General features: G+C 45.0%; 1 protein-coding gene and 1 long non-coding RNA gene across 2 annotated transcripts in view; one reads left to right on the plus strand and one right to left on the minus strand.

The window, feature by feature from the left end:
* LOC147992487 (uncharacterized) overlaps positions 1 to 26632 on the plus strand; it is a 285776-nt gene that overhangs the window by 161625 nt on the left and 97519 nt on the right. The gene's annotated exons all lie outside the window — the stretch shown is intronic.
* LOC125538496 (uncharacterized) lies at positions 25927 to 26503 on the minus strand. Its single transcript, XM_048701779.2, has one exon. The coding sequence runs from the start codon at positions 26365 to 26367 to the stop codon at positions 26107 to 26109; it is 261 nt and encodes an 86-aa protein (XP_048557736.2). The 5' UTR covers positions 26368 to 26503; the 3' UTR covers positions 25927 to 26106.

Raw genomic sequence — 26632 nt, forward strand, 5'->3', positions numbered from 1 at the left:
AAGACCACTGGCAAGAGGGAATCGCAGGAGTGCAGGTGAGTTCGCCCCCATCAGCAACACGGACACGGCACGGCTGCTTGAGAGGCACGGCTCTCGACATTTGTTGGGCGAGCTTCTGGTCGATGAAGGATGTAGAGCTGCCGCTGTCAACGAGGAGTAACACCTCGCGCCCCTGCATCGTGGCGAGCAGTTGAAAGGCCTTGGGCGAGACGCTGCCGTCCAGCGCGGAGCGAGAAATGGCCATGACGGTGTCGCGGGTTGATGCAGTTGTCGTAGCTTCGTGTTGCTCGGCGTGAAGGAAATATGCCCTAGAGGCAATAATAAAGTTATTATTTATTTCCTTATATCATGATAAATGTTTATTATTCATGCTAGAATTGTATTAACCGGAAACATAATACATGTGTGAATACATAGACAAACAGAGTGTCACTAGTATGCCTCTACTTGACTAGCTCGTTAATCGAAGATGGTTATGTTTCCTAACCATAAACAAAAGAGTTGTTATTTGATTAACGGGGTCACATCATTAGGAGAATGATGTGATTGACATGACCCATTCCATTAGCTTAGCACATCATTAGGAGTATGTTTCTATTGCTTTCTTCATGACTTATACATGTTCCTATGACTATGAGATTATGCAACTCCCGTTTGCCGGAGGAACACTTTGTGTGCTACCAAACGTCACAACGTAAATGGGTGATTATAAAGGTGCTCTACAGGTGTCTCCAAAGGTACATGTTGGGTTGGCGTATTTTGAGATTAGGATTTGTCACTCCGATTGTCGGAGAGGTATCTCTGGGCCCTCTCGGTAATGCACATCACATAAGCCTTGCAAGCATTGCAACTAATGAGTTAGTTGCGAGATGATGTATTACGAAACGAATAAAGAAACTTGCCGGTAACGAGATTGAACTAGGTATTGAGATACCGACGATCGAATCTCGGGCAAGTAACATACCGATGACAAAGGGAACAACGTATGTTGTTATGCGGTCTGACTGATAAAGATCTTCGTAGAATATGTAGGAGCCAATATGAGCATCCAGGTTCCGCTATTGGTTATTGACCGGAGACGTGTCTCGGTCATGTCTACATTGTTCGTAGGGTCCGCACGCTTAAGGTTTCGATGACAGTTATATTATGAGTTTATGAGTTTTGATGTACCGAAGTTAGTTCGGAGTCCGGGATGTGATCACGGACATGACGAGGAGTCTCGAAATGGTCGAGACATAAAGATTGATATATTGGACGGCTATATTTGGACACCGAAAGTGTTCCGGGTGATTTCGGAGAAAATCGGAGAGCCGGAGGGTTACCGGAACCCCCCCGGGAGAAGTAATGGGCCATATGGGCCTTAGTGGAGAGAGAGGGGCAGCCAGAGGTGGGCTGCGCGCCTCCTCCCCCCTGGTCCGAATTGGACTAGGAGAGGGGGGGCGGCGCCCCCCCTTTTCCCTCTCCCTGTTGGGGAACGTAGTAATTTCAAAAAAAATTCCTACGCACACGCAAGATCATGGTGATGCATAGCAACGAGAGGGGAGAGTGTGATCTACGTACCCTTGTAGATCGACAACGGAAGCGTTTGGTTGATGTAGTCGTACGTCTCCACGGCCCGACCGATCAAGCACCGAAACTACGGCACCTCCGAGTTCTAGCACACGTTCAGCTCGATGACGATCCCCGGACTCCAATCCAGCAAAGTGTCGGGGAAGAGTTCAGTCAGCACGACGGCGTGGTGACGATCTTGATGTACTACCGTCGCAGGGCTTCGCCTAAGCACCGCTACAATATTATCGAGGACTATGGTGGAAGGGGGCACCGCACACGGTTAAGAATATGATCACGTGGATCAACTTGTGTCTAGGGGTGCCCTCTACCCCTGTATATAAAGGATCCAGGGGAGGAGGCCGGCCGGCCCTCTATGGCACGCCAAGGAGGAGTCCCCCTCTCCTAGTCCAATTCGGACCAGGGGGAGGAGGCGCGCAGCCCACCTCTGGCAGCCCCTCTCCCTCTCCACTAAGGCCCATATGGCCCATTACTTCTCCCGGGGGGGTTCCGGTAACCCTCCGGCTCTCCGGTGTTCTCCGAAATCACCCGGAACACTTCCGGTGTCCGAATATAGCCGTCCAATATATCAATCTTTATGTCTCGACCATTTCGAGACTCCTCATCATGTCCGTGATCACATCCGGGACTCCGAACTAACTTTGGTACATCAAAACTCATAAACTCATAATATAACTGCCATCGAAACCTTAAGCGTGCGGACCCTACGGGTTCGAGAACAATGTAGACATGACCGAGACACGTCTCCGGTCAATAACCAATAGCGGAACCTGGATGCTCATATTGGCTCCTACATATTCTATGAAGATCTTTATCAGTCAGACCGCATAACAACATATGTTGTTCCCTTTGTCATCGGTATGTTACTTGCCCGAGATTCGATCGTCGGTATCTCAATACCTAGTTCAATCTCGTTACCGGCAAGTCTCTTTACTCGTTCTGTAATACATCATCCTGCAACTAACTTATTAGTTGCAATGCTTGCAAGGCTTAAGTGATGTGCATTACCGAGACGGCCGAGAGATACCCTCCGACAATCGGAGTGACAAATCCTAATCTCGAAATACGCCAACCCAACATGTACCTTTGGAGACACCTGTAGAGCTCCTTTATAATCACCCAGTTACGTTGTGACGTTTGGTAGCATACAAAGTGTTCCTCTGGCAAACGGGAGTTGCATAATCTCATAGTCATAGGAACATGTATAAGTCATGAAGAAAGCAATAGCAACATACTAAACGATCGGGTGCTAAGCTAATGGAATGGGTCATGTCAATCAGATCATTCACCTAATGATGTGATCCCGTTAATCAAATAACAACTCCTTGTTCATGGTTAGGAAACATAACCATCTTTGATTAACAAGCTAGTCAAGTAGAGGCATACTAGTGACACTCTGTTTGTCTATGTATTCACACATGTATTATGTTTCCGGTTAATACAATTCTAGCATGAATAATAAACATTTATCATGATATAAGGAAATAAATAATAACTTTATTATTGCCTCTAGGGCATATTTCCTTCAGTCTCCCACTTGCACTAGAGTCAATAATCTAGATTACACAGTAATGATTCTAACACCCATGGAGCCTTGGTGCTGATCATGTTTTGCTCGTGGAAGAGGCTTAGTCAACGGGTCTGCAACATTCAGATCCGTATGTATCTTGCAAATCTCTATGTCTCCCACCTGGACTAGATCCCGGATGGAATTGAAGCGTCTCTTGATGTGCTTGGTTCTCTTGTGAAATCTGGATTCCTTTGCCAAGGCAATCGCACCAGTATTGTCACAAAAGATTTTCATTGGACCCGATGCACTAGGTATGACACCTAGATCGGATATGAACTCCTTCATCCAGACTCCTTCATTTGCTGCTTCCGAAGCAGCTATGTATTCCGCTTCACACGTAGATCCCGCCACGACGCTTTGTTTAGAACTGCACCAACTGACAGGTCCACTGTTTTAATGTAAACACGTATCCGGTTTGCGATTTCGAATCGTCTGGATCAGTGTCAAAGCTTGCATCAATTTAACCTTTTACGATGAGCTCTTTGTCACCTCCATATATGAGAAACATATCCTTAGTCCTTTTCAGGTATTTCAGGATGTTCTTGACCGTTGTCCAGTGATCCACTCCTGGATTACTTTGGTACCTCCCTGCTAGACTTATAGCAAGGCACACATCAGGTCTGGTACACAGCATTGCATACATGATAGATCCTATGGCTGATGCATAGGGAACATCTTTCATATTCTCTCTATCTTCTGCAGTGGTCGGGCATTGAGTCTTACTCAACTTCACACCTTGTAACACAGGCAAGAACCCTTTCTTTGCTTGATCCATTTTGAACTTCTTCAAAACTTTGTCAAGGTATGTGCTTTGTGAAAGTCCAATTAAGCGTCTTGATCTATCTCTATAGATCTTAATGCCTAATATGTAAGCAGCTTCACCGAGGTCTTTCATTGAAAAACTCTTATTCAAGTATCCCTTTATGCTATCCAGAAATTCTATATCATTTCCAATTAGTAATATGTCATCTACATATAATATCAGAAATGCTATACAGCTCCCACTCACTTTCTTGTAAATACAGACTTCTCCAAAAGTCTGTATAAAACCAAATGCTTTGATCACACTATCAAAGCGTTTATTCCAACTCCGAGAGGCTTGCACCAGTCCATAAATGGATCGCTGGAGCTTGCACACTTTGTTAGCTCCCTTTGGATCGACAAAACCTTCTAGTTGCATCATATACAACTCTTCTTCCAGAAATCCATTCAGGAATGCAGTTTTGACATCCATCTGCCAAATTTCATAATCATAAAATGCAGCAATTGCTAACATGATTCGGACAGACTTAAGCATCGCTACGGGTGAGAAGGTCTCATCGTAGTCAATCCCTTGAACTTGCCGAAAACCTTTTGCGACAAGTCGAGCTTTGTAGACAGTAATATTACCGTCAGCGTCAGTCTTCTTCTTGAAGATCCATTTATTCTCAATTGCTTGCCGATCATCGGGAAAGTCAACCAAAGTCCACACTTTGTTCTCATACATGGATCCCATCTCAGATTTCATGGCTTCAAGCCATTTTGCGGAATCTGGGCTCACCATCGCTTCTTCATAGTTCGTAGGTTCATCATGATCTAGTACCATGACTTGCAGAACAGGATTACCGTACCACTCTGGCGCGGATCTTACTCTGGTTGATCTACGAGGTTCAGTAGTATCTTGTTCTGAAGTTTCATGATCATCATCATTAGCTTCCTCACTAACTGGTGTAGGTGTCACAGAAACAGTTTTCTGTGATGCACTACTTTCCAATAAGGGAGCAGGTACAGTTACCTCGTCAAGTTCTACTTTCCTCCCACTCACTTCTTTCGAGAGAAACTCCTTCTCTAGAAAGTTTCCGAACTTAGCAACAAAAGTTTTGCCTTCGGATCTGTGATAGAAGGTGTATCCAATAGTTTCCTTTGGATATCCTATGAAGACACATTTCTCCGATTTGGGTTCGAGCTTATCAGGTTGAAGCTTTTTCACATAAGCATCGCAGCCCCAAACTTTCAGAAACAACAACTTTGGTTTCTTGCCAAACCACAGTTCATAAGGCGTCGTCTCAACGGATTTTGATGGTGCCCTATTTAACGTGAATGCGGCCGTCTCTAGAGCGTATCCCCAAAACGATAGCGGTAAATCAGTAAGAGACATCATAGATCGCACCATATCTAGTAAAGTACGATTACGACGTTCGGACACACCATTACGCTGTGGTGTTCCGGGTGGCGTGAGTTGCGAAACTATTCCACAATTTTTCAAATGTACACCAAACTCGTAACTCAAATATTCTCCTCCACGATTAGATCGTAGGAATTTTATTTTCTTGTTACGATGATTTTCTACTTCACTCTGAAATTCTTTGAACTTTTCAAATGTTTCAGACTTGTGTTTCATTAAGTAGATATACCAATATCTGCTTAAGTCATCTGTTAAGGTGAGAAAATAACGATATCCGCCACGAGCCTCAATATTCATCGGACCACATACATCTGTATGTATGATTTCCAACAAATCTGTTGCTCTCTCCATAGTACCGGAGAACGGTGTTTTAGTCATCTTGCCCATGAGGTACGGTTCGCAAGTACCAAGTGATTCATAATCAAGTGGTTCCAAAAGTCCATCAGTATGGAGTTTCTTCATGCGCTTTACACCGATATGACCTAAACGGCAGTGCCACAAATAGGTTGCACTATCATTATCAACTCTGCACCTTTTGGCTTCAACATTATGAATATGTGTGTTACTACTATCGAGATTCAATAAGAATAGACCACTCTTCAAGGGTGCATGACCATAAAAGATATTACTCATATATATAGAACAACCATTATTCTCTGATTTAAATGAATAACCGTCTCACATCAAACAAGATCCAGATATAATGTTCATGCTTAACGCTGGCACCAAATAACAATTATTTAGGTCTAATATTAATCCCGAAGGTAGATGTAGAGGTAGTGTGCCGACTGCGATCACATCGACTTTGGAACCGTTTCCCACGCACATCGTCACCTCGTCCTTAGCCAATCTTCGCTTAATCCGTAGTTCCTGTTTCGAGTTGCAAATATTAGCAACAGAACCAGTATCAAATACCCAGGTGCTACTGCGAGCATTAGTAAGGTACACATCAATAACAAGTATATCACATATACCTTTGTTCACCTTGCCATCCTTCTTATCCGCCAAATACTTGGGGCAGTTCCGCTTCCAGTGACCAGTCTGCTTGTAGTAGAAGCACTCAGTTTCAGGCTTAGGTCCAGGTTTGGGTTTCTTCTCTTGAGTAGCAACTTGCTTGCCGTTCTTTTTGAAGTTCCCCTTCTTCTTCCCTTTGCCCTTTTTCTTGAAACTAGTGGTCTTGTTGACCATAACACTTGATGCTCCTTCTTGATTTCTACCTCCGCAGCTTTCAGCATTGCGAAGAGCTCGGGAATAGTCTTATTCATCCCTTGCATATTATAGTTCATCACGAAGCTCTTGTAGCTTGGTGGCAGTGATTGGAGAATTCTGTCAATGACGCAATCATCTGGAAGATTAACTCCCAATTGAATCAAGTGATTATTATACCCAGACATTTTGAGTATATTCTCACTGACAGAACTGTTCTCCTCCATCTTGCAGCTATAGAACTTATTGGAGGCTTCATATCTCTCAATCCGGGCATTTGCTTGAAATATTAACTTCAACTCCTGGAACATCTCATATGCTCCATGACGTTCAAAACGTCATTGAAGTCCCGATTCTAAGCCGTAAAGCATGGCACACTGAACTATCGAGTAGTCATCAGCTTTGCTCTGCCAGACGTTCATAACATCTGGCGTTGCTCCAGCAGCAGGCCTGGCACCCAGCGGTGCTTCCAGGACGTAATTCTTCTGTGCAGCAATGAGGATAATCCTCAAGTTACGGACCCAGTCCATGTAATTGCTACCATCATCTTTCAACTTTGCTTTCTCAAGGAACGCATTAAAATTCAACGGAACAACAGCACGAGCCATCTATCTACAATCAATCATAAACAAGCAAGATACTTATCAGGTACTAAGTTTCATGATAAATTTAAGTTCAATTAATTTACTTAAAGAACTCCCACTTAGATAGACATCCCTCTAATCCTCTAAGTGATTATGTGATCCAAATCAACTAAACCATGTCCGATCATCACGTGAGATGGAGTAGTTTCATTGGTGAACATCACTATGTTGATCATATCTACTATATGATTCACGCTCGACCTTTCGGTCTCCGTGTTCCGAGGCCATATCTGTATATGCTTGGCTCGTCAAGTATAACCTGAGTATTCCGCGTGTGCAACTGTTTTGCACCCGTTGTATTTGAACATAGAGCCTATCACACCCGATCATCACGTGGTGTCTCAGCACGAAGAAATTTCGCAACGGTGCATACTCAGGGAGAACACTTCTTGATAATTAGTGAGAGATCATCTTATAATGCTACCGTCAATCAAAGCAAGATAAGATGCATAAAAGATAAACATCACATGCAATCAATATAAGTGATATGATATGGCCATCATCATCTTGTGCTTGTGATCTCCATCTCCGAAGCACCGTCGTGATCACCATCGTCACCGGCGCGACACCTTGATCTCCATCGTAGCATCGTTGTCGTCTTGCCAAAATTGTGCTTCCACGACTATCGCTACCGCTTAGTGATAAAGTAAAGCATTACAGCGCGATTGCATTGCATACAATAAAGCGACAACCATATGGCTCCTGCCAATTGCCGATAACTCGGTTACAAAACATGATCATCTCATACAATAAAATTTAGCATCATGTCTTGACCATATCAAATCACAACATGCCCTGCAAAAGCAAGTTAGACGTCCTCTACTTTGTTGTTGCAAGTTTTACGTGGCTGCTACGGGCTTAAGCAAGAACCAATCTCACCTACGCATCAAAACCACAACGATAGTTGGTCAAGTTGGTGCTGTTTTAACCTTCGCAAGGACCGAGCGTAGCCACACTTGGTTCAACTAAAGTTGGAGAAACTGTCACCCACAAGCCACCTATGTGCAAAGCACGTCGGGAGAACCGGTCTCGCGTAAGCATACGCGTAATGTCGGTCCGGGCAGCTTCGTCCAACAATACCGCCGAACCAAAGTATGACATGCTGGTAAGCAGTATGACTTATATCGCCCACAACTCACTTGTGTTCTACTCGTGCATATAACATCAACATATAAAACCTAGGCTCGGATGCCACTGTTGGGGAACGTAGTAATTTCAAAAAAAATCCTACGCACACGCAAGATCATGGTGATGCATAGCAACGAGAGGGGAGAGTGTGATCTACGTACCCTTGTAGACCGACAGCGGAAGCGTTAGCACAACGCGGTTGATGTAGTCGTACGTCTTCACGGCCCGACCGATCAAGCACCGAAACTACGGCAGCTCCGAGTTCTAGCACACGTTCAGCTCGATGACGATCCCCGGACTCCGATCCAGCAAAGTGCCGGGGAAGAGTTCAGTCAGCACGACGGCGTGGTGACGATCTTGATGTACTACCATCATAGGGCTTCGCCTAAGCACCGCTACAATATTATCGAGGACTATGGTGGAAGGGGGCACCGCACACAGCTAAGAATATGATCACGTGGATCAACTTGTGTCTAGGGGTGCCCTCTACCCCCGTATATAAAGGATCCAGGGGAGGAGGCCGGCCAACCCTCTATGGCGCGCCAAGGAGGAGTCCTCCTCCTAGTAGGAGTAGGACTCCTACTAGGAGGGGGAAAGAAGTGGGGAGGGAGAGGGAAAAGGGGGGGCGCCGCCCCCCTCTCCTAGTCCAATTCGGACCAGGGGGGAGGAGGCGCGCAGCCCACCTCTGGCAGCCCCTCTCTCCACTAAGGCCCATATGGCCCATTACTTCTCCCGGGGGGGTTCCAGTAACCCTCCGGCTCTCCGGTTTTCTCCGAAATCACCCGGAACACTTCCGGTGTCTGAATATAGCCGTCCAATATATCAATCTTTATGTCTCGACCATTTCGAGACTCCTTGTCATGTCCGTGATCACATCCGGGACTCCGAACTAACTTCGGTACATCAAAACTCATAAACTCATAATATAACTGTCATCGAAACCTTAAGCGTGCGGACCCTACGGGTTCGAGAACAATGTAGACATGACCGAGACACGTCTCCGGTCAATAACCAATAGCGGAATCTGGATGCTCATATTGGCTCGTACATATTCTATGAAGATCTTTATCGGTCAGACCGCATAACAACATACGTTGTTCACTTTGTCATCGGTATGTTACTTGCCCGAGATTCGATCGTCGGTATCTCAATACCTAGTTCAATCTCGTTACCGGCAAGTCTCTTTACTCGTTATGTAATACATCATCCCGCAACTAACTTATTAGTTGCAATGCTTGCAAGGCTTAAGTGATGTGCATTACCGAGAGGGCCCAGAGATACCTCTCCGACAATCGAAGTGACAAATCCTAATCTCGAAATACGCCAACCCAACATGTACCTTTGGAGACACCTGTAGAGCTCCTTTATAATCACCCAGTTACGTTGTGATGTTTGGTAGCACACAAAGTGTTCCTCTGGCAAACGGGAGTTGCATAATCTCATAGTCATATGAACATGTATAAGTCATGAAGAAAGCAATAGCAACATACTAAACGATCGGGTGCTAAGCTAATGGAATGGGTCATGTCAATCAGATCATTCACCTAATGATGTGATCCCGTTAATCAAATAACAACTCCTTGTTCATGGTTAGGAAACATAACCATCTTTGATTAACGAGCTAGTCAAGTAGAGGCATACTAGTGACACTCTGTTTGTCTATGTATTCACACATGTATTATGTTTCCGGTTAATACAATTCTAGCATGAATAATAAACATTTATCATGATATAAGGAAATAAATAATAACTTTATTATTGCCTCTAGGCCATATTTCCTTCACTCCCTCCCCACTTCTTTCCCCCTCCTAGTAGGAGTCCTACTCCTACTAGGAGGAGGACTCCTCCTTGGCGCGCCATAGGGGCCGGCCGGCCTCCTCCCCTTGCTCCTTTATATACGGGGGCAGGAGGGCACCCCTAGACACACAAGTTGATCCACGTGATCATATTCTTAGTCGTGTATAGTGCCCCCTTCCACCATAATCCTCGATAATATTGTAGCGGTGCTTAGGCGAAGCCCTGCGACGGTAGTACATCAAGATTGTCACCACGCCGTCGTGCTGACGGAACTCTTCCCCGACACTTTGCTGGATCAGAGTCCGGGGATCGTCATCGAGCTGAACGTGTGCTAAAACTCGGAGGTACCGTAGTTTCGGTGCTTGATCGGTCGGGCCGTGAAGACGTACGACTACATCAACCGCGTTGTGCTAACGCTTCCGCTGTCGGTCTACAAGGGTACGTAGATCACACTCTCCCCTCTCGTTGCTATGCATCACCATGATCTTGCGTGTGCGTAGGAAATTTTTTGAAATTACTACGTTCCCCAACAGTGTGATCCGAGCCTAGGTTTTATATGTTGATGTTATATGCACGAGTAGAACACAAGTGAGTTGTGGGCGATATAAGTCATACTGCTTACCAGCATGTCATACTTTGGTTCAGCGGTATTGTTGGACGAAGCGGCCCGGACCGACATTACGCGTACGCTTACGCAAGACCGGTTCTCCCGACGTGCTTTGCACATAGGTGGCTTGCGGGTGACAGTTTCTCCAACTTTAGTTGAACCGAGTGTGGCTACGCCCGGTCCTTGCGAAGGTTAAAACAGCACCAACTTGACAAACTATCGTTGTGGTTTTGATGCATAGGTAAGATTGGTTCTTGCTTAAACCCGTAGCAGCCACGTAAAACTTGCAACAACAAAGTAGAGGACGTCTAACTTGTTTTTGCAGGGCATGTTGTGATGTGATATAGTCAAGACATGATGCTAAATTTTATTATATGAGATGATCATGTTTTGTAACCGAGTTATCGGCAACTGGCAGGAGCCATATGGTTGTCGCTTTATTGTATGCAATGCAATCGCACTGTAATGCTTTACTTTATCACTAAGCGGTAGCGATAGTCGTGGAAGCATAAGATTGGCGAGACGACAACGATGCTACGATGGAGATCAAGGTGTCGCGCCGGTGACGATGGTGATCACGACGGTGCTTCGAAGATGGAGATCACAAGCACAAGATGATGATGGCCATATCATATCACTTATATTGATTGCATGTGATGTTTATCTTTTATGCATCTTATCTTGCTTTGATTGACGGTAGCATTATAAGATGATCTCTCACTAATTATCAAGAAGTGTTCTCCCTGAGTATGCTCCATTGCGAAAGTTCTTCGTGCTGAGACACCACGTGATGATCGGGTGTGGTAGGCTCTACGTTCAAATACAACAGGTGCAAAACAGTTGCACACGCGGAATACTCAGGTTATACTTGACGAGCCAAGCATATACAGATATGGCCTCGGAACACGGAGACCGAAAGGTCGAGCGTGAATCATATAGTAGATATGATAAACATAGTGATGTTCACCAATGAAACTACTCCATCTCACGTGATGATCGGACATGGTTTAGTTGATTTGGATCACGTAATCACTTAGAGGATTAGAGGGATGTCTATCTAAGTGGGAGTTCTTAAGTGATATGATTAATTGAACTTAAATTTATCATGAACTTAGTCCTGGTAGTATTATGCAAATTATGTTGTAGATCAATAGCTCGCGTTGTTGCTTCCCTGTGTTTATTTTGATATGTTCCTAGAGAAAATTGTCTTGAAAGATGTTAGTAGCAATGATGCGGATTGGATCCGTGATCTGAGGTTTATCCTCATTGCTGCACAGAAGAATTATGTCCTTGATGCACCGCTAGGTGACGACCTATTGCAGGAGAAGATGCAGACATTATGAACGTTTGGCTAGCTCAATATGATGACTACTTGATAGTTTAGTGCACCATGCTTAATGGCTTAGAATCGGGACTTCAAAGACGTTTTGAACGTCATGGAGCATATGAGATGTTCCAGGAGTTGAAGTTAATATTTCAAGCAAATACCCGAGTTGAGAGATATGAAGTCTCCAACAAGTTCTATAGCTAAAAGATGGAGGAGAATCGCTCAACTAGTGAGCATGTGCTCAGATTGTCTGAGTACTACAATCGCTTGAATCAAGTGGGAGTTAATCTTCCAGATAAGATAGTGATTGACAGAATTCTCTAGTCACCATCACCAAGTTAGTAGAACTTCGTGATGAACTATGATATGCAAGGGATAACGGAAACGATTCCCAAGCTCTTCGTAATGCAGAAATTGACGAAGGTAGAAATCGAGAAAAACATCAAGTGTTGATGGTAGACAAGACCGCTAGTTTCAAGAAAAGGGTAGAGGGAAGAAGGGGAACTTCAAGAAGAATAGCAAGCAAGTTGCTGCTCAAGTGAAGAAGCCCAAGTCTAGTCCTAAGTCTGAGACTAAGTGTTTCTACTGCAAAGGGACTGGTCACTGGAAGCGGAACTACCCCAAGTGATTGGCAGATAAGAAGGATGGCAAAGTGAACATAAGTATATTTGATATACATGTTATTGATGTATACTTTACTAGTGTTTATAGCAACCCCTCAGTATTTGATACTAGTTCAGTTGCTAAGATTAGTAACTCGAAACGGGAGTTGCAAAATAAAAAGAGACTAGTTAAGGGTGAAGTGACGATGTGTGTTGGAAGTGGTTCCAAGATTGATATGATCATCATCGCACACTCCCTATACTTTCGGGATTAGTGTTGAACCTGAATAAGTGTTATTTGGTGTTTGCGTTGTGCATGAATATGATTTGATCATGTTTATTGTAATACGGTTATTCATTTAAGTAAGAGAATAAATTGTTGTTCTGTTTACATGAATAAAACCTTATATGGTTACACACCCAATGAAAATAGTTCGTTGGATCTCGATCGTAGTGATACACATAATCATAATATTGAAACCAAAAGATGCAAAGTTAATAATGATAGTGCAACTTATTTGTGGCACTGCCGTTTAGGTCATATTGGTGTAAAGCGCATGAAGAAACTCCATGCTAATGGGTTTTGGGAATCACTTGATTATGAATCAGTTGATGCTTGCGAACCATGCCTCATGGGCAAGATGAATAAAACTCCGTTCTTCCGAACTATGGAGCGAGCAACTGACTTACTGGAAATAATACATACTGATGTATGAGATCCGATGAGTCTTAAGACTCGTGGCGGGTATCATTATTTTCTGACCTTCATAGATGATTTGAGCAGATATGGGTATATCTACTTAATGAAACACAAGTCTGAAATATTTGAAAAGTTCAAAGAATTTCAGAGTGAAGTGGAGAATCATCGTAACAAGAAAATAAAAGTTTCTACGATATGATCGCAGAGGTAAAATATTTGAGTTACGAGTCTGGCCTTCAGTTAAAACAATGTGAAATAGTTTCACTACTCACGCCACCTGGAACACCACAGCATAATGGTGTGTCCGAACATCATAACCGTACTTTATTAGATATGGTGCGATCTATGATGTCTCTTACCGATCTACCACTATAGTTTTGGGGTTATGCATTAAAGACAGTTGCATTCACGTTTAAAAGGGCACCATCTAAGTCCGTTGAGATGACACAATCTGAACTGTGGTTTGGCAAGAAACCAAAGTTGTTGTTTCTTAAAGTTTGGGATTGTGATGCTTATATGAAAAAGTTTCATCCTGATAAGCTCAAACCCAAATCGGAGAAATATGTCTTCATAGGATACCCAAAGGAGACTATTGGGTACACCTTCTATCATAGATCCGAAGGCAAGACATTCGTTGCTAAGAATGGATCCTTTCTAGAGAAGGAGTTTCTCTTGAAAGAAGTGAGTGGGAGGAAAGTAGAACTTGATAAGGTAATTGTACCTTCTCCCTTATTGAAAAGTAGTTCATCACAAGAAATCTGTTCCTGTGACTACTACACCAATTAGTGAGGAAGACTACTGATGATGATCATGTAACTTCAGATCAAGTTAATACCGAATCTCGTAGGTAAACCAGAGTGAGATCCGCACCAAAGTGGTACAGTAATCCTGTTCTGGAAGTCATGTTACTAGACCATGACGAACTTCCGAACTATGAGGAAGCGATGATGAGCCTAGATTCCGCGAAATGGCTTGAGGCCATGAAATCTGAGATGAGATCCATGTATGAGAACAAAGTATGGACTTTGATTGACTTGCCCAATGATCGGCGAGCCATTGAGATTAAATGGATCTTCAAGAGGAAGACGGACGCTGATAGTAGTGTTACTATCTAGAATTGTCGCAAAAAGGTTTTCGACAAGTTCAAGGTGTTGACTATGATGAGAGTTTCTCACTCGTATCTATGCTTAAGTCTGTCCGAATCATGTTAGCAATTGCCGCATTTTATGAAATCTAGCAAATGGATGTCAAAACTGCATTCCTGAATGGATTTCTGGAAGAAGAGTTGTATATGATGCAGCCGGAAGGTTTTGTCAATCCAAAAGGAGCTAACAAAGTGTGCAAGCTCTAGCGATCCATTTATAGACTGGTGCAAGCCTCTCGGAGTTGGAATAAACGCTTTGATAGTATGATCAAAGCATATAGTTTTATACAGACTTGCGGTGAAGCCTGTATTTACAAGAAAGTGAGTGGGAGCACTACAGCATTTCTGATAACTATATGTGAATGACATATTGTTGATCGGAAATAATGTAGAATTATTCTGCAAAGCATAAAGGAGTGTTTTTAAAGAAGTTTTTCAAAGAAAGACCTCGGTGAAGCTGCTTACATATTAAGCATCAAAATCTATAGAGATAGATCAAGACGCTTGATAAGTTTTTTCAATGAGTACATACCTTGACAATATTTTGAAGTAGTTCAAAAATGGAACAGTCAAAGAAAGAGTTCTTGGCTGTGTTACAAGGTATGAAATTGAGTAAGACTCAAAGCCCGACCACGGCAGAAGATAGAAAGAGAATGAAAGTCATTCCCTATGCCTCAGCCATAGGTTCTATAAAGTATGTCATGATGTGTACCAGATCTATTGTATACCCTATACTGTGTTAAGCAAGGGAGTACAATAGTGATCTAAGAGTAGATCACTGGACATTGGTCAAAATTATCCTTAGTGGAATAAGGAAATATTTCTCGATTATGGAGGTGACAAAAGGTTCGTCGTAAAAAGTTACGTCGATGCAAGTTTTGACACAGATCTGGATGACTCTAAGTCTCGATCTAGATACATATTGAAAGTGGAGCAATTAGCTAGAGTAGCTCCGTGCAGAGCATTGTAGACATAGAATTCGCAAAATACTTACGGATCTGTATGTGACAGACCCATTGACTAAAATTATCTCACAAGCAAAACATGATCACACCTTAGTACTCTTTGGGTGTTAATCACATAAATGATGTGAACTAGATTATTGACTCTAGTAAACCCTTTGGGTATAGGTCACATGACGATGTGAACTATGGGTGTTAATCACATGGTGATGTGAACTCTTAGTGTTGAATCACATGGCGATGTGAACTAGATTATTGACTCTAGTGCAAGTGGGAGACTGAAGGAAATATGCCCTAGAGGCAATAATAAAGTTATTATTTATTTCATTATATCATGATAAATGTTTATTATTCATGCTAGAATTGTATTAACCGGAAACATAATACATGTGTGAATACATAGACAAACAGAGTGTCACTAGTATGCCTCTACTTGACTAGCTCGTTAATCGAAGATGGTTATGTTTCCTAACCATAAACAAAAGAGTTGTTATTTGATTAACGGGATCACATCATTAGGAGAATGATGTGATTGACATGACCCATTCCATTAGCTTAGCACCCGATCGTTTAGTATGTTGCTATTGCTTTCTTCATGACTTATACATGTTCCTATGACTATGAGATTATGCAACTCCCGTTTGCCGGAGGAACACTTTGTGTGCTACCAAACGTCACAACGTAAATGGGTGATTATAAAGGTGCTCTACAGGTGTCTCCAAAGGTACATGTTGGGTTGGCATATTTCGAGATTAGGATTTGTCACTCCGATTGTCGGAGAGGTATCTCTGGGCCCTCTCGGTAATGCACATCACATAAGCCTTGCAAGCATTGCAACTAATGAGTTAGTTGCGAGATGATGTATTACGAAACGAGTAAAGAGACTTGCCGGTAACGAGATTGAACTAGGTATTGAGATACCGATGATCGAATCTCGGGCAAGTAACATACCGATGACAAAGGGAACAACGTATGTTGTTATGCGGTCTGACCGATAAAGATCTTCGTAGAATATGTAGGAGCCAATATGAGCATCCAGGTTCCGCTATTGGTTATTGACCGGAGACGTGTCTCGGTCATGTCTACATTGTTCTCGAACCCGTAGGGTCCGCACGCTTAAGGTTTCGATGGCAGTTATATTATGAGTTTATGAGTTTTGATGTACCGAAGTTAGTTCGGAGTCCCGGATGTGATCATGGACATGACGATGAGTCTCGAAATGGTCGAGACATAAAGATTGATCTATTGGACGGCTATATTCGGACACCGGAAGTGTTCCAGGTGATTTCGGAGAAAACCGGAGAGCCGGAGGGTTACCGGAACCCCCCGGGAGAAGTAATGGGCCATATGGGCCTTAGTGGAGAGAGAGAGGGGCAGCCAGAGGTGGGCTGCGCGCCTCCTCCCCCCTGATCCGAATTGGACTAGGAGAGGGGGGGCGGCGCCCCCCCTTTTCCCTCTCCCTCCCCACTTCTTTCCCCCTCCTAGTAGGAGTCCTACTCCTACTAGGAGGAGGACTCCTCCTGGCGCGCCTATAGGGGCCGGCCTCCTCCCCTTGCTCCTTTATATACGGGGGCAGGGGGGCACCCCTAGACACACAAGTTGATCCACGTGATCATATTCTTAGCCGTGTGCGGTGCCCCCTTCCACCATAATCCTCGATAATATTGTAGCGGTGCTTAGGCGAAGCCCTGCGACGGTAGTACATCAACATCGTCACCACGCCGTCGTGCTGACGGAACTCTTCCCCGATACTTTGCTGGATCGGAGTCCGGGGATCGTCATCGAGCTGAACGTGTGCTAAAACTTGGAGGTACCGTAGTTTCGGTGCTTGATCGGTCGGGCCGTGAAGACGTACGACTACATCAACCGCGTTGTGCTAACGCTTCCGCTATCGGTCGACAAGGGTACGTAGATCACACTCTCCTCTCTCGTTGCTATGCATCACCATGATCTTGCGTGTGCGTAGGAAATTTTTTGAAATTACTACGTTCCCCAACACGGCGTCCACGCCGAAGAGTTCGAGCATCTCCTCCACCACGTGCAGTTGGACCGTGGTGGGCAGACGTGGTCTTTTCCCCAGCGCTCTCCGCACTTGAAGCAGAGTCCGCGCGCCCGGCAGTAGTCGCGGAGCGCCTTCACCTTGGACGTGTCCGCACGCGCCGCCTCCGTGCCACGGCGATCGGCAGTGCCGTTCGGTGGGACCGCGCGCGGTGGAGGCAGGGGTAGGGGTAGCGCCGTGCCTGGCCGGTGGTGCGTCTCGGGCGGTCGTGGTAGTGAGCCAAAGGCCCCGTCCGCGACTTCCTCTTGTAAGAGTGATAGCGCGCACGCTGTATCGAAGTTCGGTGGTCGTTGCACCAAAACCACTGCACGGATATCCTTCCGCAGCCCCTCCATGAAACAAGTGAGAAAATAGAAGGGGTGAATTGTGTCAGAATATGAACTAAGATGATTAATGATGGATTCAAATTGCTCAATATAATCAGCAACCGTGGATGTTTGGCGCACGGTATAAAACTGACGAAAAGTGTCTGGTGCCGATCACGCCCAAAGCGTGTACATAGGAGAGTGGTAAATGATTCCCAATCATATTCAGCAAGTTTTTTCTGAATCGACTGTAGCCAAATAGATGCAGAACCAGAGAAATTCAACGCTGCCATTGGCACCCAAAAAGAAGGCAGGATCACAAACATAGCAAAGTACTGTTCACAAAGAGTCTTCCACAGTTTCGGGTTGTCCCCCGCGAATTGTGGAAACTGGATGGATGGGTGTGCCTGGCCCAAGCCGCTGAGCAGCTGACTGGCATGCGCGAACGGAGAAAGTGCAGGGGGTGAAGAGGGGGCGTCGAACTGACCGTTTGCCGGGAGCGGCGGCGGCATCAGGAAGGACGCCGCGGGTAGCCCCCGTGTGCTGTTGAAGACGCCGTGGCCATCGGGCCCTGGTGCAGTTGCGGCCGCGCCAAACACGGCCCCGATGTGGGTACCGGTCGTCACAGGCTGTGGTTGACTCGCCCCTGGCGCCTGGTGTTGTACACCCTCCGAGCACGATGGTGGCGGCGGTGGAGGCGCGTGTTGCAGGGTCGCCACCGAATCGGTCAGATCGGCGACGCGTCGCTCGAGATCGGGGCGCCACGCCACGAGATCGTCGACCTTGGCGTTGGAGGCCTGGATCGCGGCGGTGTGCTCCTTGAGTGTGGTCTCCAGACGCTCCAGGAAGGACTGGATCGACGGATCCATGGCCATGAGGCGAGATCGCGCCTGACGCACAGCTCGTGTCTCCACGAACTGGGCCAGATCGACGCGGCGGAAGGGAGTGGGATTGGTCTCTGATACCAGATGTTAGGATCTAAGTAGTGATCGCCCGATCTATTACACTTGCTCACGAATTCGAGTCCCAGAGGTAGAATTACAGGCACTAATACAAGAATTTGGAGGAAGGGGATCGGGGAGAAGAAGTGCCGCCGCCGTGATCCACTGGATGACGGGGTCTTCGTGGGACGCGCCTTAAGTAGCCAGCCGGTCAGTTGGGCTCAGTGGACCCACTGCGGCCCGGTGTTGGCTGGGTTGGGCTTCCTGGCCCTGATGGGTCGAGAGGCAGCGATCGGGTCGCTGCCGTCTGGGTCCTTCTTGTCAGCGGCTGGTGCAGGGTCAGCTGGAGTAGGGGCGCTGACATTTTGAGATAATTACAAGGGACGTGCGTTTGAGAAACACAAATTTCAAGTTCATTTATTCCGTACATATTTCAAAAATCCAGTAATAAGTTCACAAATGTTGCAACAATGTTGCTGCCGTAGAGGAAAACATTAATAAGTATTATGACTCATAGTTTCAGTTATGATGGACCAAAATCACAGTTTAAGCGGGATTGGACGGCCAGAGGAGGCTGGTTTTCGCCTCGGCCGCCTGACAGACGACTACCGCCATTTGGTAATGCGCGCAGGGGAGGCCAATGACATGGAGGTCAATGATCTTTACCTAGTCTCGCATCACGCATGTGTTTTCCTCTCTTTGGTCTTCTTGGCCAAGGTGATAACCATGTTCTTGTGAACATGCAGTTGATGCAGCCGATGTCGGAAGTGGTAGTTCTGTACTCTCATAGGCGGTGACATCGCAAGATGTCAATACACTGAGCTGCATCAAATGTAGCATATGGTCAAGGATAAAGCTGTGGCAGGATGGTCTTATACAATGCTTAGAACTTCATAGTTCACAGGACATGGAGTTTATTCCGAGCTCCCGTGCAGCCTGGTTAATATAGTAAATCCGAAAAAAAGGAAATAAATTCAGGAACAGTTGATTTTTGTGATAAACATTGATAAATGTTTCTAGTGCGTGTGAAATTTAGTGATGGAATGGCATTTGTGGAGATCTGAAAAAGATTGATGCTTCAAAAAGACTATTTTTGAAAGCATTTTGAAAACATCATTTTTTTGTCCGGGCCTCCACGAATGTCGCTCCATCACGATTTTTTGCACATAGGTGAAAGCGTTCATCGATATATATCACAAAAAAGGTAATTGTTTTTTTGAATTTTACTGTTCACCAAGTGCGTGTGAGCTCAGAATAACACTTTTGAGATAACCGTTACTTTTGGAGTGGGGTTTTTGAAGTAATTGGGAGAGTTACCTAAGCACTCTTTTTATGCATACTAATCTTACAAGGTCGGTTTTGCAGCAACACGGTACGATTGCCTATTGCTTAAAACCTTCAGAAGCCCCCGTGGCGCTGCTCACCTTTTTGGAGGCATCATCATTGGAGGGCCTACACCCTCACTCTTGCACTCCAGGGGAACCTTTGTTGTAGGTTCTTGGAACAGGTGATGGCGGTGCTCCAATGTCGAGGTCCTTCCTGGAGGCATCATCGTCTTAGATTGGTCTTGGTTTGCGTAGGTTCTGCCGTTGCTTGTTACAGGGATTTTAAGGTGGTGACCCTACATCGTGTGGCATGCTCTTTTGCTTGACGATGATGGTGGCTCCAAGCGGAGTTGGGTTGTGGATGAGGTTTGGTGGTTGGTTTCATCCGGCGTTTTCTACGCGGGCCGAGGGTGGGGGCGGTCTGTGTCTCACAATGCGCTTCGAAGTGCGTCGGTAGCGGTGCTAGTATGTACGTCCACTGTCGTTGTCTTCCTCGTGGTGAGAAGGATAAATGGGTTGCTTTTTCTCTTGCTGTTTTTGTTCTTCACCATTTGTGTGCTCCACCTCCATGATGAGGCCGCCGTTCTCCATAATCCACTTGAAGGCTCTGTGGAAGGACCCGCAGTTGCACCCGCCATCGTACTGGTCACAGTCCACTGGTTGCTGCTTCGAGAGGGACAAAAGCTTCCTCGTCCTCCACTTCAGAGTCTCGATCGTGGCAATTGTCAAGAACGCCCAATAGCTAGCTGCATCCATTCATCCAAGGAAAAATAATAATGGTTAACCACAATGAATGTTGTCAAATAGTTTTCCTCTTGTCCCTGGTGGTAGGAACCCTAACAGCCACCAAGAGAGGCCAATCTTCCAGCGTCGTCCTCCAGCGACTCCCCTCGCCGGCAACCTCGGTCGTCGGTGGTGAGGGGGTCGTGTGGATCATTTTTACTCCCTCATAATCTAGGTTCTAAGGTTGTTCATCGTCTTTGCTTCGACGACGACGATGAAGGCGCTGAATAAATATTCTTCAGATCCTTCCTTAACGAGGCCATCGGTCCTATGGTTGGGGATGGATTTGGAAACCAGTCTGTTCAAGCAATGATGGCGTGGCGGCGGCGGCATCCTCGTGGTGGACTTGTGTCCTCGTGCTCCGTCGTTGCGACGACGTTTGCTCCAGCGTCGACACGGAGCTTAGGAGGTAGTCCATGAGCGGATGCTGGATTCGTGGTTCGTGGATTGCAGGTATGGTTTCCTCCTGCAGCGTCTTAGTCGTGGTGGGGTGCCAGATCTGGAGTTCGATGGCGTGTCTGGGGTGTTGCCCCGGTCTGATTTGTTCAACGGTAAGGTTTTCACTTTTGTTGAGCCACCTTAGAGATCCGCAAAGCTGCATATCAACGATGGAGCCGCATCGAGCTACGGTGAGGAGGTGATCCACCATTCTTTTCTTCGGTGGTTGCTGTTGTGGTGCCGGAGGCAGGTGACGGGCGTTGGTGTCAAGCTCAGAGATGTTCTGCTATCTTTTCAGTTTTGTCATGTCAGTCCTGACGTGATTTGTACTTTGATCTTTATGATATGAATGAGGCACATATTACCATGCAAAAACCCACTGTGAATGCTTTACAAGGTATGGTTGAAATGAATAAGGTTTTGGACTTAACCGGTGTGACAGCAACCTTGGCTCTGCATTTCATATTGGGCGGAGGCGGAGCCTTCAAGATGTTATCGTCGTCGATGCCAATGGCCACAATTTGACGTCACTGCTGCTTGCGGGCACCGTGATGTCCATACCATCACCGACGTCGTCTTAGGACAACGCATACCTGGCCAGGAACTCCTCCTGGTCGAGATCGGCGAACTCGTTCTCGTTGAGCTCATAGGTGAGGTCTCTGCACTGGTTGGTGGCGGATTCCAAATAACAATGTCATGAAAATTTTGCAAGCTAATTAATTTATGCCAATTTTTTTTACTTTGTTTAATAATGATGTGATGAAAATTCAGAATACAACCTTTGATATATTGTCTTTAATAATATTTTTTGGTATAACTAGCGAAGTCACAAATTTAACACAGTTACTTATATTAAGGTACACATTTTTCATGTTGTTCCAATATTTATAATTGAAAATACATTCTCTAGGGCCAATGAAATAAAATGTATTGCATAAAAAGGATTTTTTTAGTATGGAAAGCCTGGAAAAATCTCTTGTTACAATAGCTTTTCCATAAAAAATATAAGAAAATCAACATTACCACATTACTCTACAATATAATATGTACATGGTTTTTTGCGAAAGAATATGTGCGTGTATTATATGTATCATTTCTGTAGAATCCTTAAATATCCAAAGAACAATTGGTAAAGTGCTTTGGAGTCTTTGAATCTGGCAGAGTTTTGTAAAGTACAAGTCTATTAAATTTATGTGTAACTAATTCGATAATTCTAGATTATATGAAGTGCCAATGTTGTCCTTTAATCTTACTATCACAACCGCTTGCTGGCGGTACTCATTTCTGGTCAAATTGTGGAAATATGTAGAATTTAAACATTTGTAAATTGGAAAATTTGCACTTGATTTTTTGCTTTGGTTTCCTCAAAACAAAAACTCGTGTAACTTCTCTAAACCGTGTACCCATATACCTTCTAACTGACTTGAAACCAATCCAGTCCTCCAAAGCCTACCTGTTCGAATTTACTGTTCATCGGCAGTTTTGTGGCGGTCAAACCTGGTCAACGGGGTCAAAATCTGGTTTAGGACCAAACTTGTCCGGCTTTAAGACTTGAGGGACCAAATGTATACCAAAAAATCTTGAGGGACCAAGTCTATACTTTTTGAGAACTTGAGGGACCAAAAACATACTTTTCTCTTTTATAAAAGATCACGTACTCTCTCTCCGTTTCAAATTAACTGTTGTTATAATTTTGCCTTAAGTCAAACTTTTTAAAGTTTGACCAAGTCTATAGACTATACAAGAAAAGTCTGTAGAACAGAAGATTTTTCTCATGTAGTTTAACTTTCCAGAGTTGCCTAGGGTGTATAGAAATTAATCACCTAACCGAACCAAAAAAAAAGTAGTATCTGAATCTGAACATTAGATCAATCATAGAAAATGGTGCCATACTTTATGAGAAAGGGAGCTGAGTTAGATGACTATTGCATTGAGCTAGAATATAACTCACGGGAATTGAACAAAGGAACTACCGTCGTAGTCTAATAATAAAAATAAATAAAAAATACCATGTAGCAAATTAAACAGGAAATATGTTGTTTGCCAAGCTTAGACTGAAGATAAAATATGTGTTTCCGAAATTTTGATATACATAATTAATCAAGAACTTCAAGTTACAAATGCGTTCATGCACATAACAGTTAAAAAGCATTAAACAAGGAAGAATAACTAGCAAAAACAACGGATATCTTTTTCTGTGTGCGTGTTTTTTGAAGTGCATGGCAGGAGCTCTGTCGATTTTATTAATAAGATAGAAAAACAAGAATGAGTGGCCTGGTTTATAAGGGAAAATAGGCCAAAACCCACGCATCGTATGATTGATTAAGGAACAAACGTAAAAAAAATAAAAATGAACCACACGATTGCTTAAGGGACGATCGTACAAAAAAAAGCACAATTATGTTGCCGCCGGCAAACCAGAATCCCACTACCAACAAGCCCACAGACCGAAGAGAAGTTAGCGAGCTCTTGGAGGCACACGTGTGGGCTGCCGCCGCCGACATCAAACACCGTCAAAGGCTTCAGCTTTCGTGCAAAGCCGCCCACAACCACCCTGCCAAACCTCGAGAAAAGGCAGGCCACATTAACAGCCCCCATGACAGCCCACAAACGGACGAACCACCACCTTGCTGGCGAGGAGGAATGCTTGGACGACCACACCAAAGGGAGGGGCGCCACCACGCCATCTCGTGGCCGGTCCTACAAAACGCGTACTCACAAAGACTTTCTTCCAGTCTATCATTGCTCAATGAAATCGGACTTTCTGAATCCTGCCTTCCCTCCGTCCCATAATATAAAAATATTTTTTTATTATAATACATATTGCTTAGACCTGCTATGACAGAACCTTGTCCATTTGCATGTAGAATTGTGGATAAGGACCCCGACTTAGCATAATCACAGTGCGCTGATGCGCTGTTGGAATCAAGCAGATCGAGATTTTGGTCTTGAGCGTAGCTGCATGCTCCATACTAAACATATAGCTTAATGTCGATAGAATAAGCAAAGCAAGCACGATTACAGAATTAAAAAGCGAGCACAGTATCTCTCCACTCCAGGCATGGAACAAACAAATCAAGTAGCTTGTCATCGTTTGGCCGATCTGTTAGACAGCACTGTAACCGTTCGCAGAAGACACGTGGTCGATCTGATCCGTCACCTTCACGGAAGACGAGCGGCAATCAGTTCACCGCCTGTTTGGCCTCCAGGATCGGCGGCTTCCTCCGGTTCTTTTTACTCCGCACATTAGCTTTGACTGGAGTCAAAGTTTGCTAAATTTGACCAAATTTATATTAAAAAATATTAAATCTATAACATGTAATAAATATAATATGAAAATATATTTCGAGATGGATCTAATAATAAATGTGTTGTTATGTGAATGTTAATAATTTTTTGTATAAACTTAATCAAAATTAGATGAGGTTGACTTTAGACAAATCTAATATGCAAAGAGTAAAAAGAACAGGAGGGAGTACTTAGCGAGCTCGTTAGGTCCAGCAACACCGGCGTCTTCTTATAAAGGAACAACCTGAACGCATGGAATAAGATTTTCAAGGTATTATTTTTATTTCAGAAAAAGGTCAGATCAATTATAAAAGTTGACGGTAAGTACAGCAGCATTTCGAACATGATAAAACTTACATCAAGATTTCAAGACCACTGAACGACTACTACTGCAATCAGAAAAACCCGCCAACGCGTCACTGTTGTTGTTGTTGCTCTATCGGAGCCAGCTTGACCTTATTTATGACAGTAGAAAAGTCTTTGTGCACGTTCCCCTAAGAACTAACACCCTGGAGCCGCAGTCGTCGCTATTGAACTCTTGCATAGATCTAAAACACCTGACACCAAGTACACGAAGACAAACCCTAAACCCATCGCCTCAATAACACAACAGGAATCTATGCCGAAACTCCATCGACTACTTTCAAACGGACGAACTCGAGGGGGATCAAAGCTCGAAAGACAAACTCGCAAAAAAAACACCGCCATCTGCCTGAGTGCCGCACCTGCAAGCACTAATAAACCCTAATATAAACTAATAACCGAGGCGGTGGCACCAGAATTCCCCTCCCCGCCACCGGCCGTCGGAGTTGCAGGTAGAGGGAGGGCGAATCCACGGACTCGCCGGTGATGTCTAAGGAGAAAAGTTTGCTCTAGCTGTCTTAGGTTAGGGGTGGACAAGAAAGTCGTACTTCCGCCCTAAGTTTTTCGAGGTATTGTTGACCCATAGTTTTGATGATTCATAAAAGAAAATTAAAGAGGGTAATGATCATCAAGTCTACTTCAAATTTAGTCCCCGTGCTGTGCTAGGTGGGGACAAACGATGGTGATGCAAAAATATAGATCTTCCAACTCACTGCCATGCGGGGCCGCCCAAAGTTGGTCTTGGAACCCTTTTTATGCGTGGCTAGCTGCGAGTCTCGTGAGGCTATTTGCCGCTTTCAACTCACTGCCATGCGGGGCCGAGCTGCAGGTGTACCACAGCAAGCCCTCTACGTGACGCGTGTGCTGGTTGTTGGGTGGTGTAGCAGGTTGTAGTTCACACGTGTCCACCACTTTTCGGATTATTTGACTGAGCATCTCTGCTCCGTCATGACGTCTCTAGCCTTAAAACCAAAAACAAAAACAAAGCAGCAAGCTTATCCAAATAATCACGGCGAAATGGGTTTCTTTCTTTCTCTGTACTCTGTGCAACACGCGGCTTCAGTCAGAAGCAGGAGTTAACAACCAAAATGAACACGCCGATCATACGGTGATCAGACCAAGAAAGAATTGGTCTCACACACGCGCGCGGCCAGACCACGAGCAGCTCGTGATTCGCTCGCTCATCAGTGGCACACGATGGTCTCGAAGCAGTCGATCCCGTCGAACTCCGGCGCAAACCGCGGCCGCAACGCCGGCGATTTCCCCTTGTCCGGCTGCTGCTCCGCCCCCGCCGGCGGACCGCCCTGCTTCCCCTCTTGCCCTGCTCTGGCCTGGCCGTCGTCCCGCAGCTTCCTCCCCTGCCAGGAGAACCGAGCCCAGCCGGCGTCGGGGGCGATGTCGGCCGGCGACGCGCTCAGGATGGAGAAGGCCAGCACCTTGTCCATACTCGATCGGTTGGAGACGGGGATGATTCCGGCAGCTGCTCCGGTGGCCGATGCTTTCTTGCACGCACGCTGTATTGAGTTTGCTTCAATCAATCGATTGCCTTTGCTTGCTTGCTTGCTTGCTTGGGTTGGTGAAAGGAGAGAGGGGACGCGACCCGGCTTATATACTGCGGAGCATCGACATGGAGGAAAGTTTTGGTCATGGCGGTTTCAAGCGCTGGAGGAGTCCAGAATATTCGTGGACGCGGCCGCGAGGGAGAGCCTC

This window comes from Triticum urartu, chromosome 1A (assembly GCF_056163025.1).
Source record: "Triticum urartu cultivar PI428250 chromosome 1A, HENAU_Tu73, whole genome shotgun sequence".
Classification (NCBI taxonomy): Eukaryota; Viridiplantae; Streptophyta; class Magnoliopsida; order Poales; family Poaceae; genus Triticum; species Triticum urartu.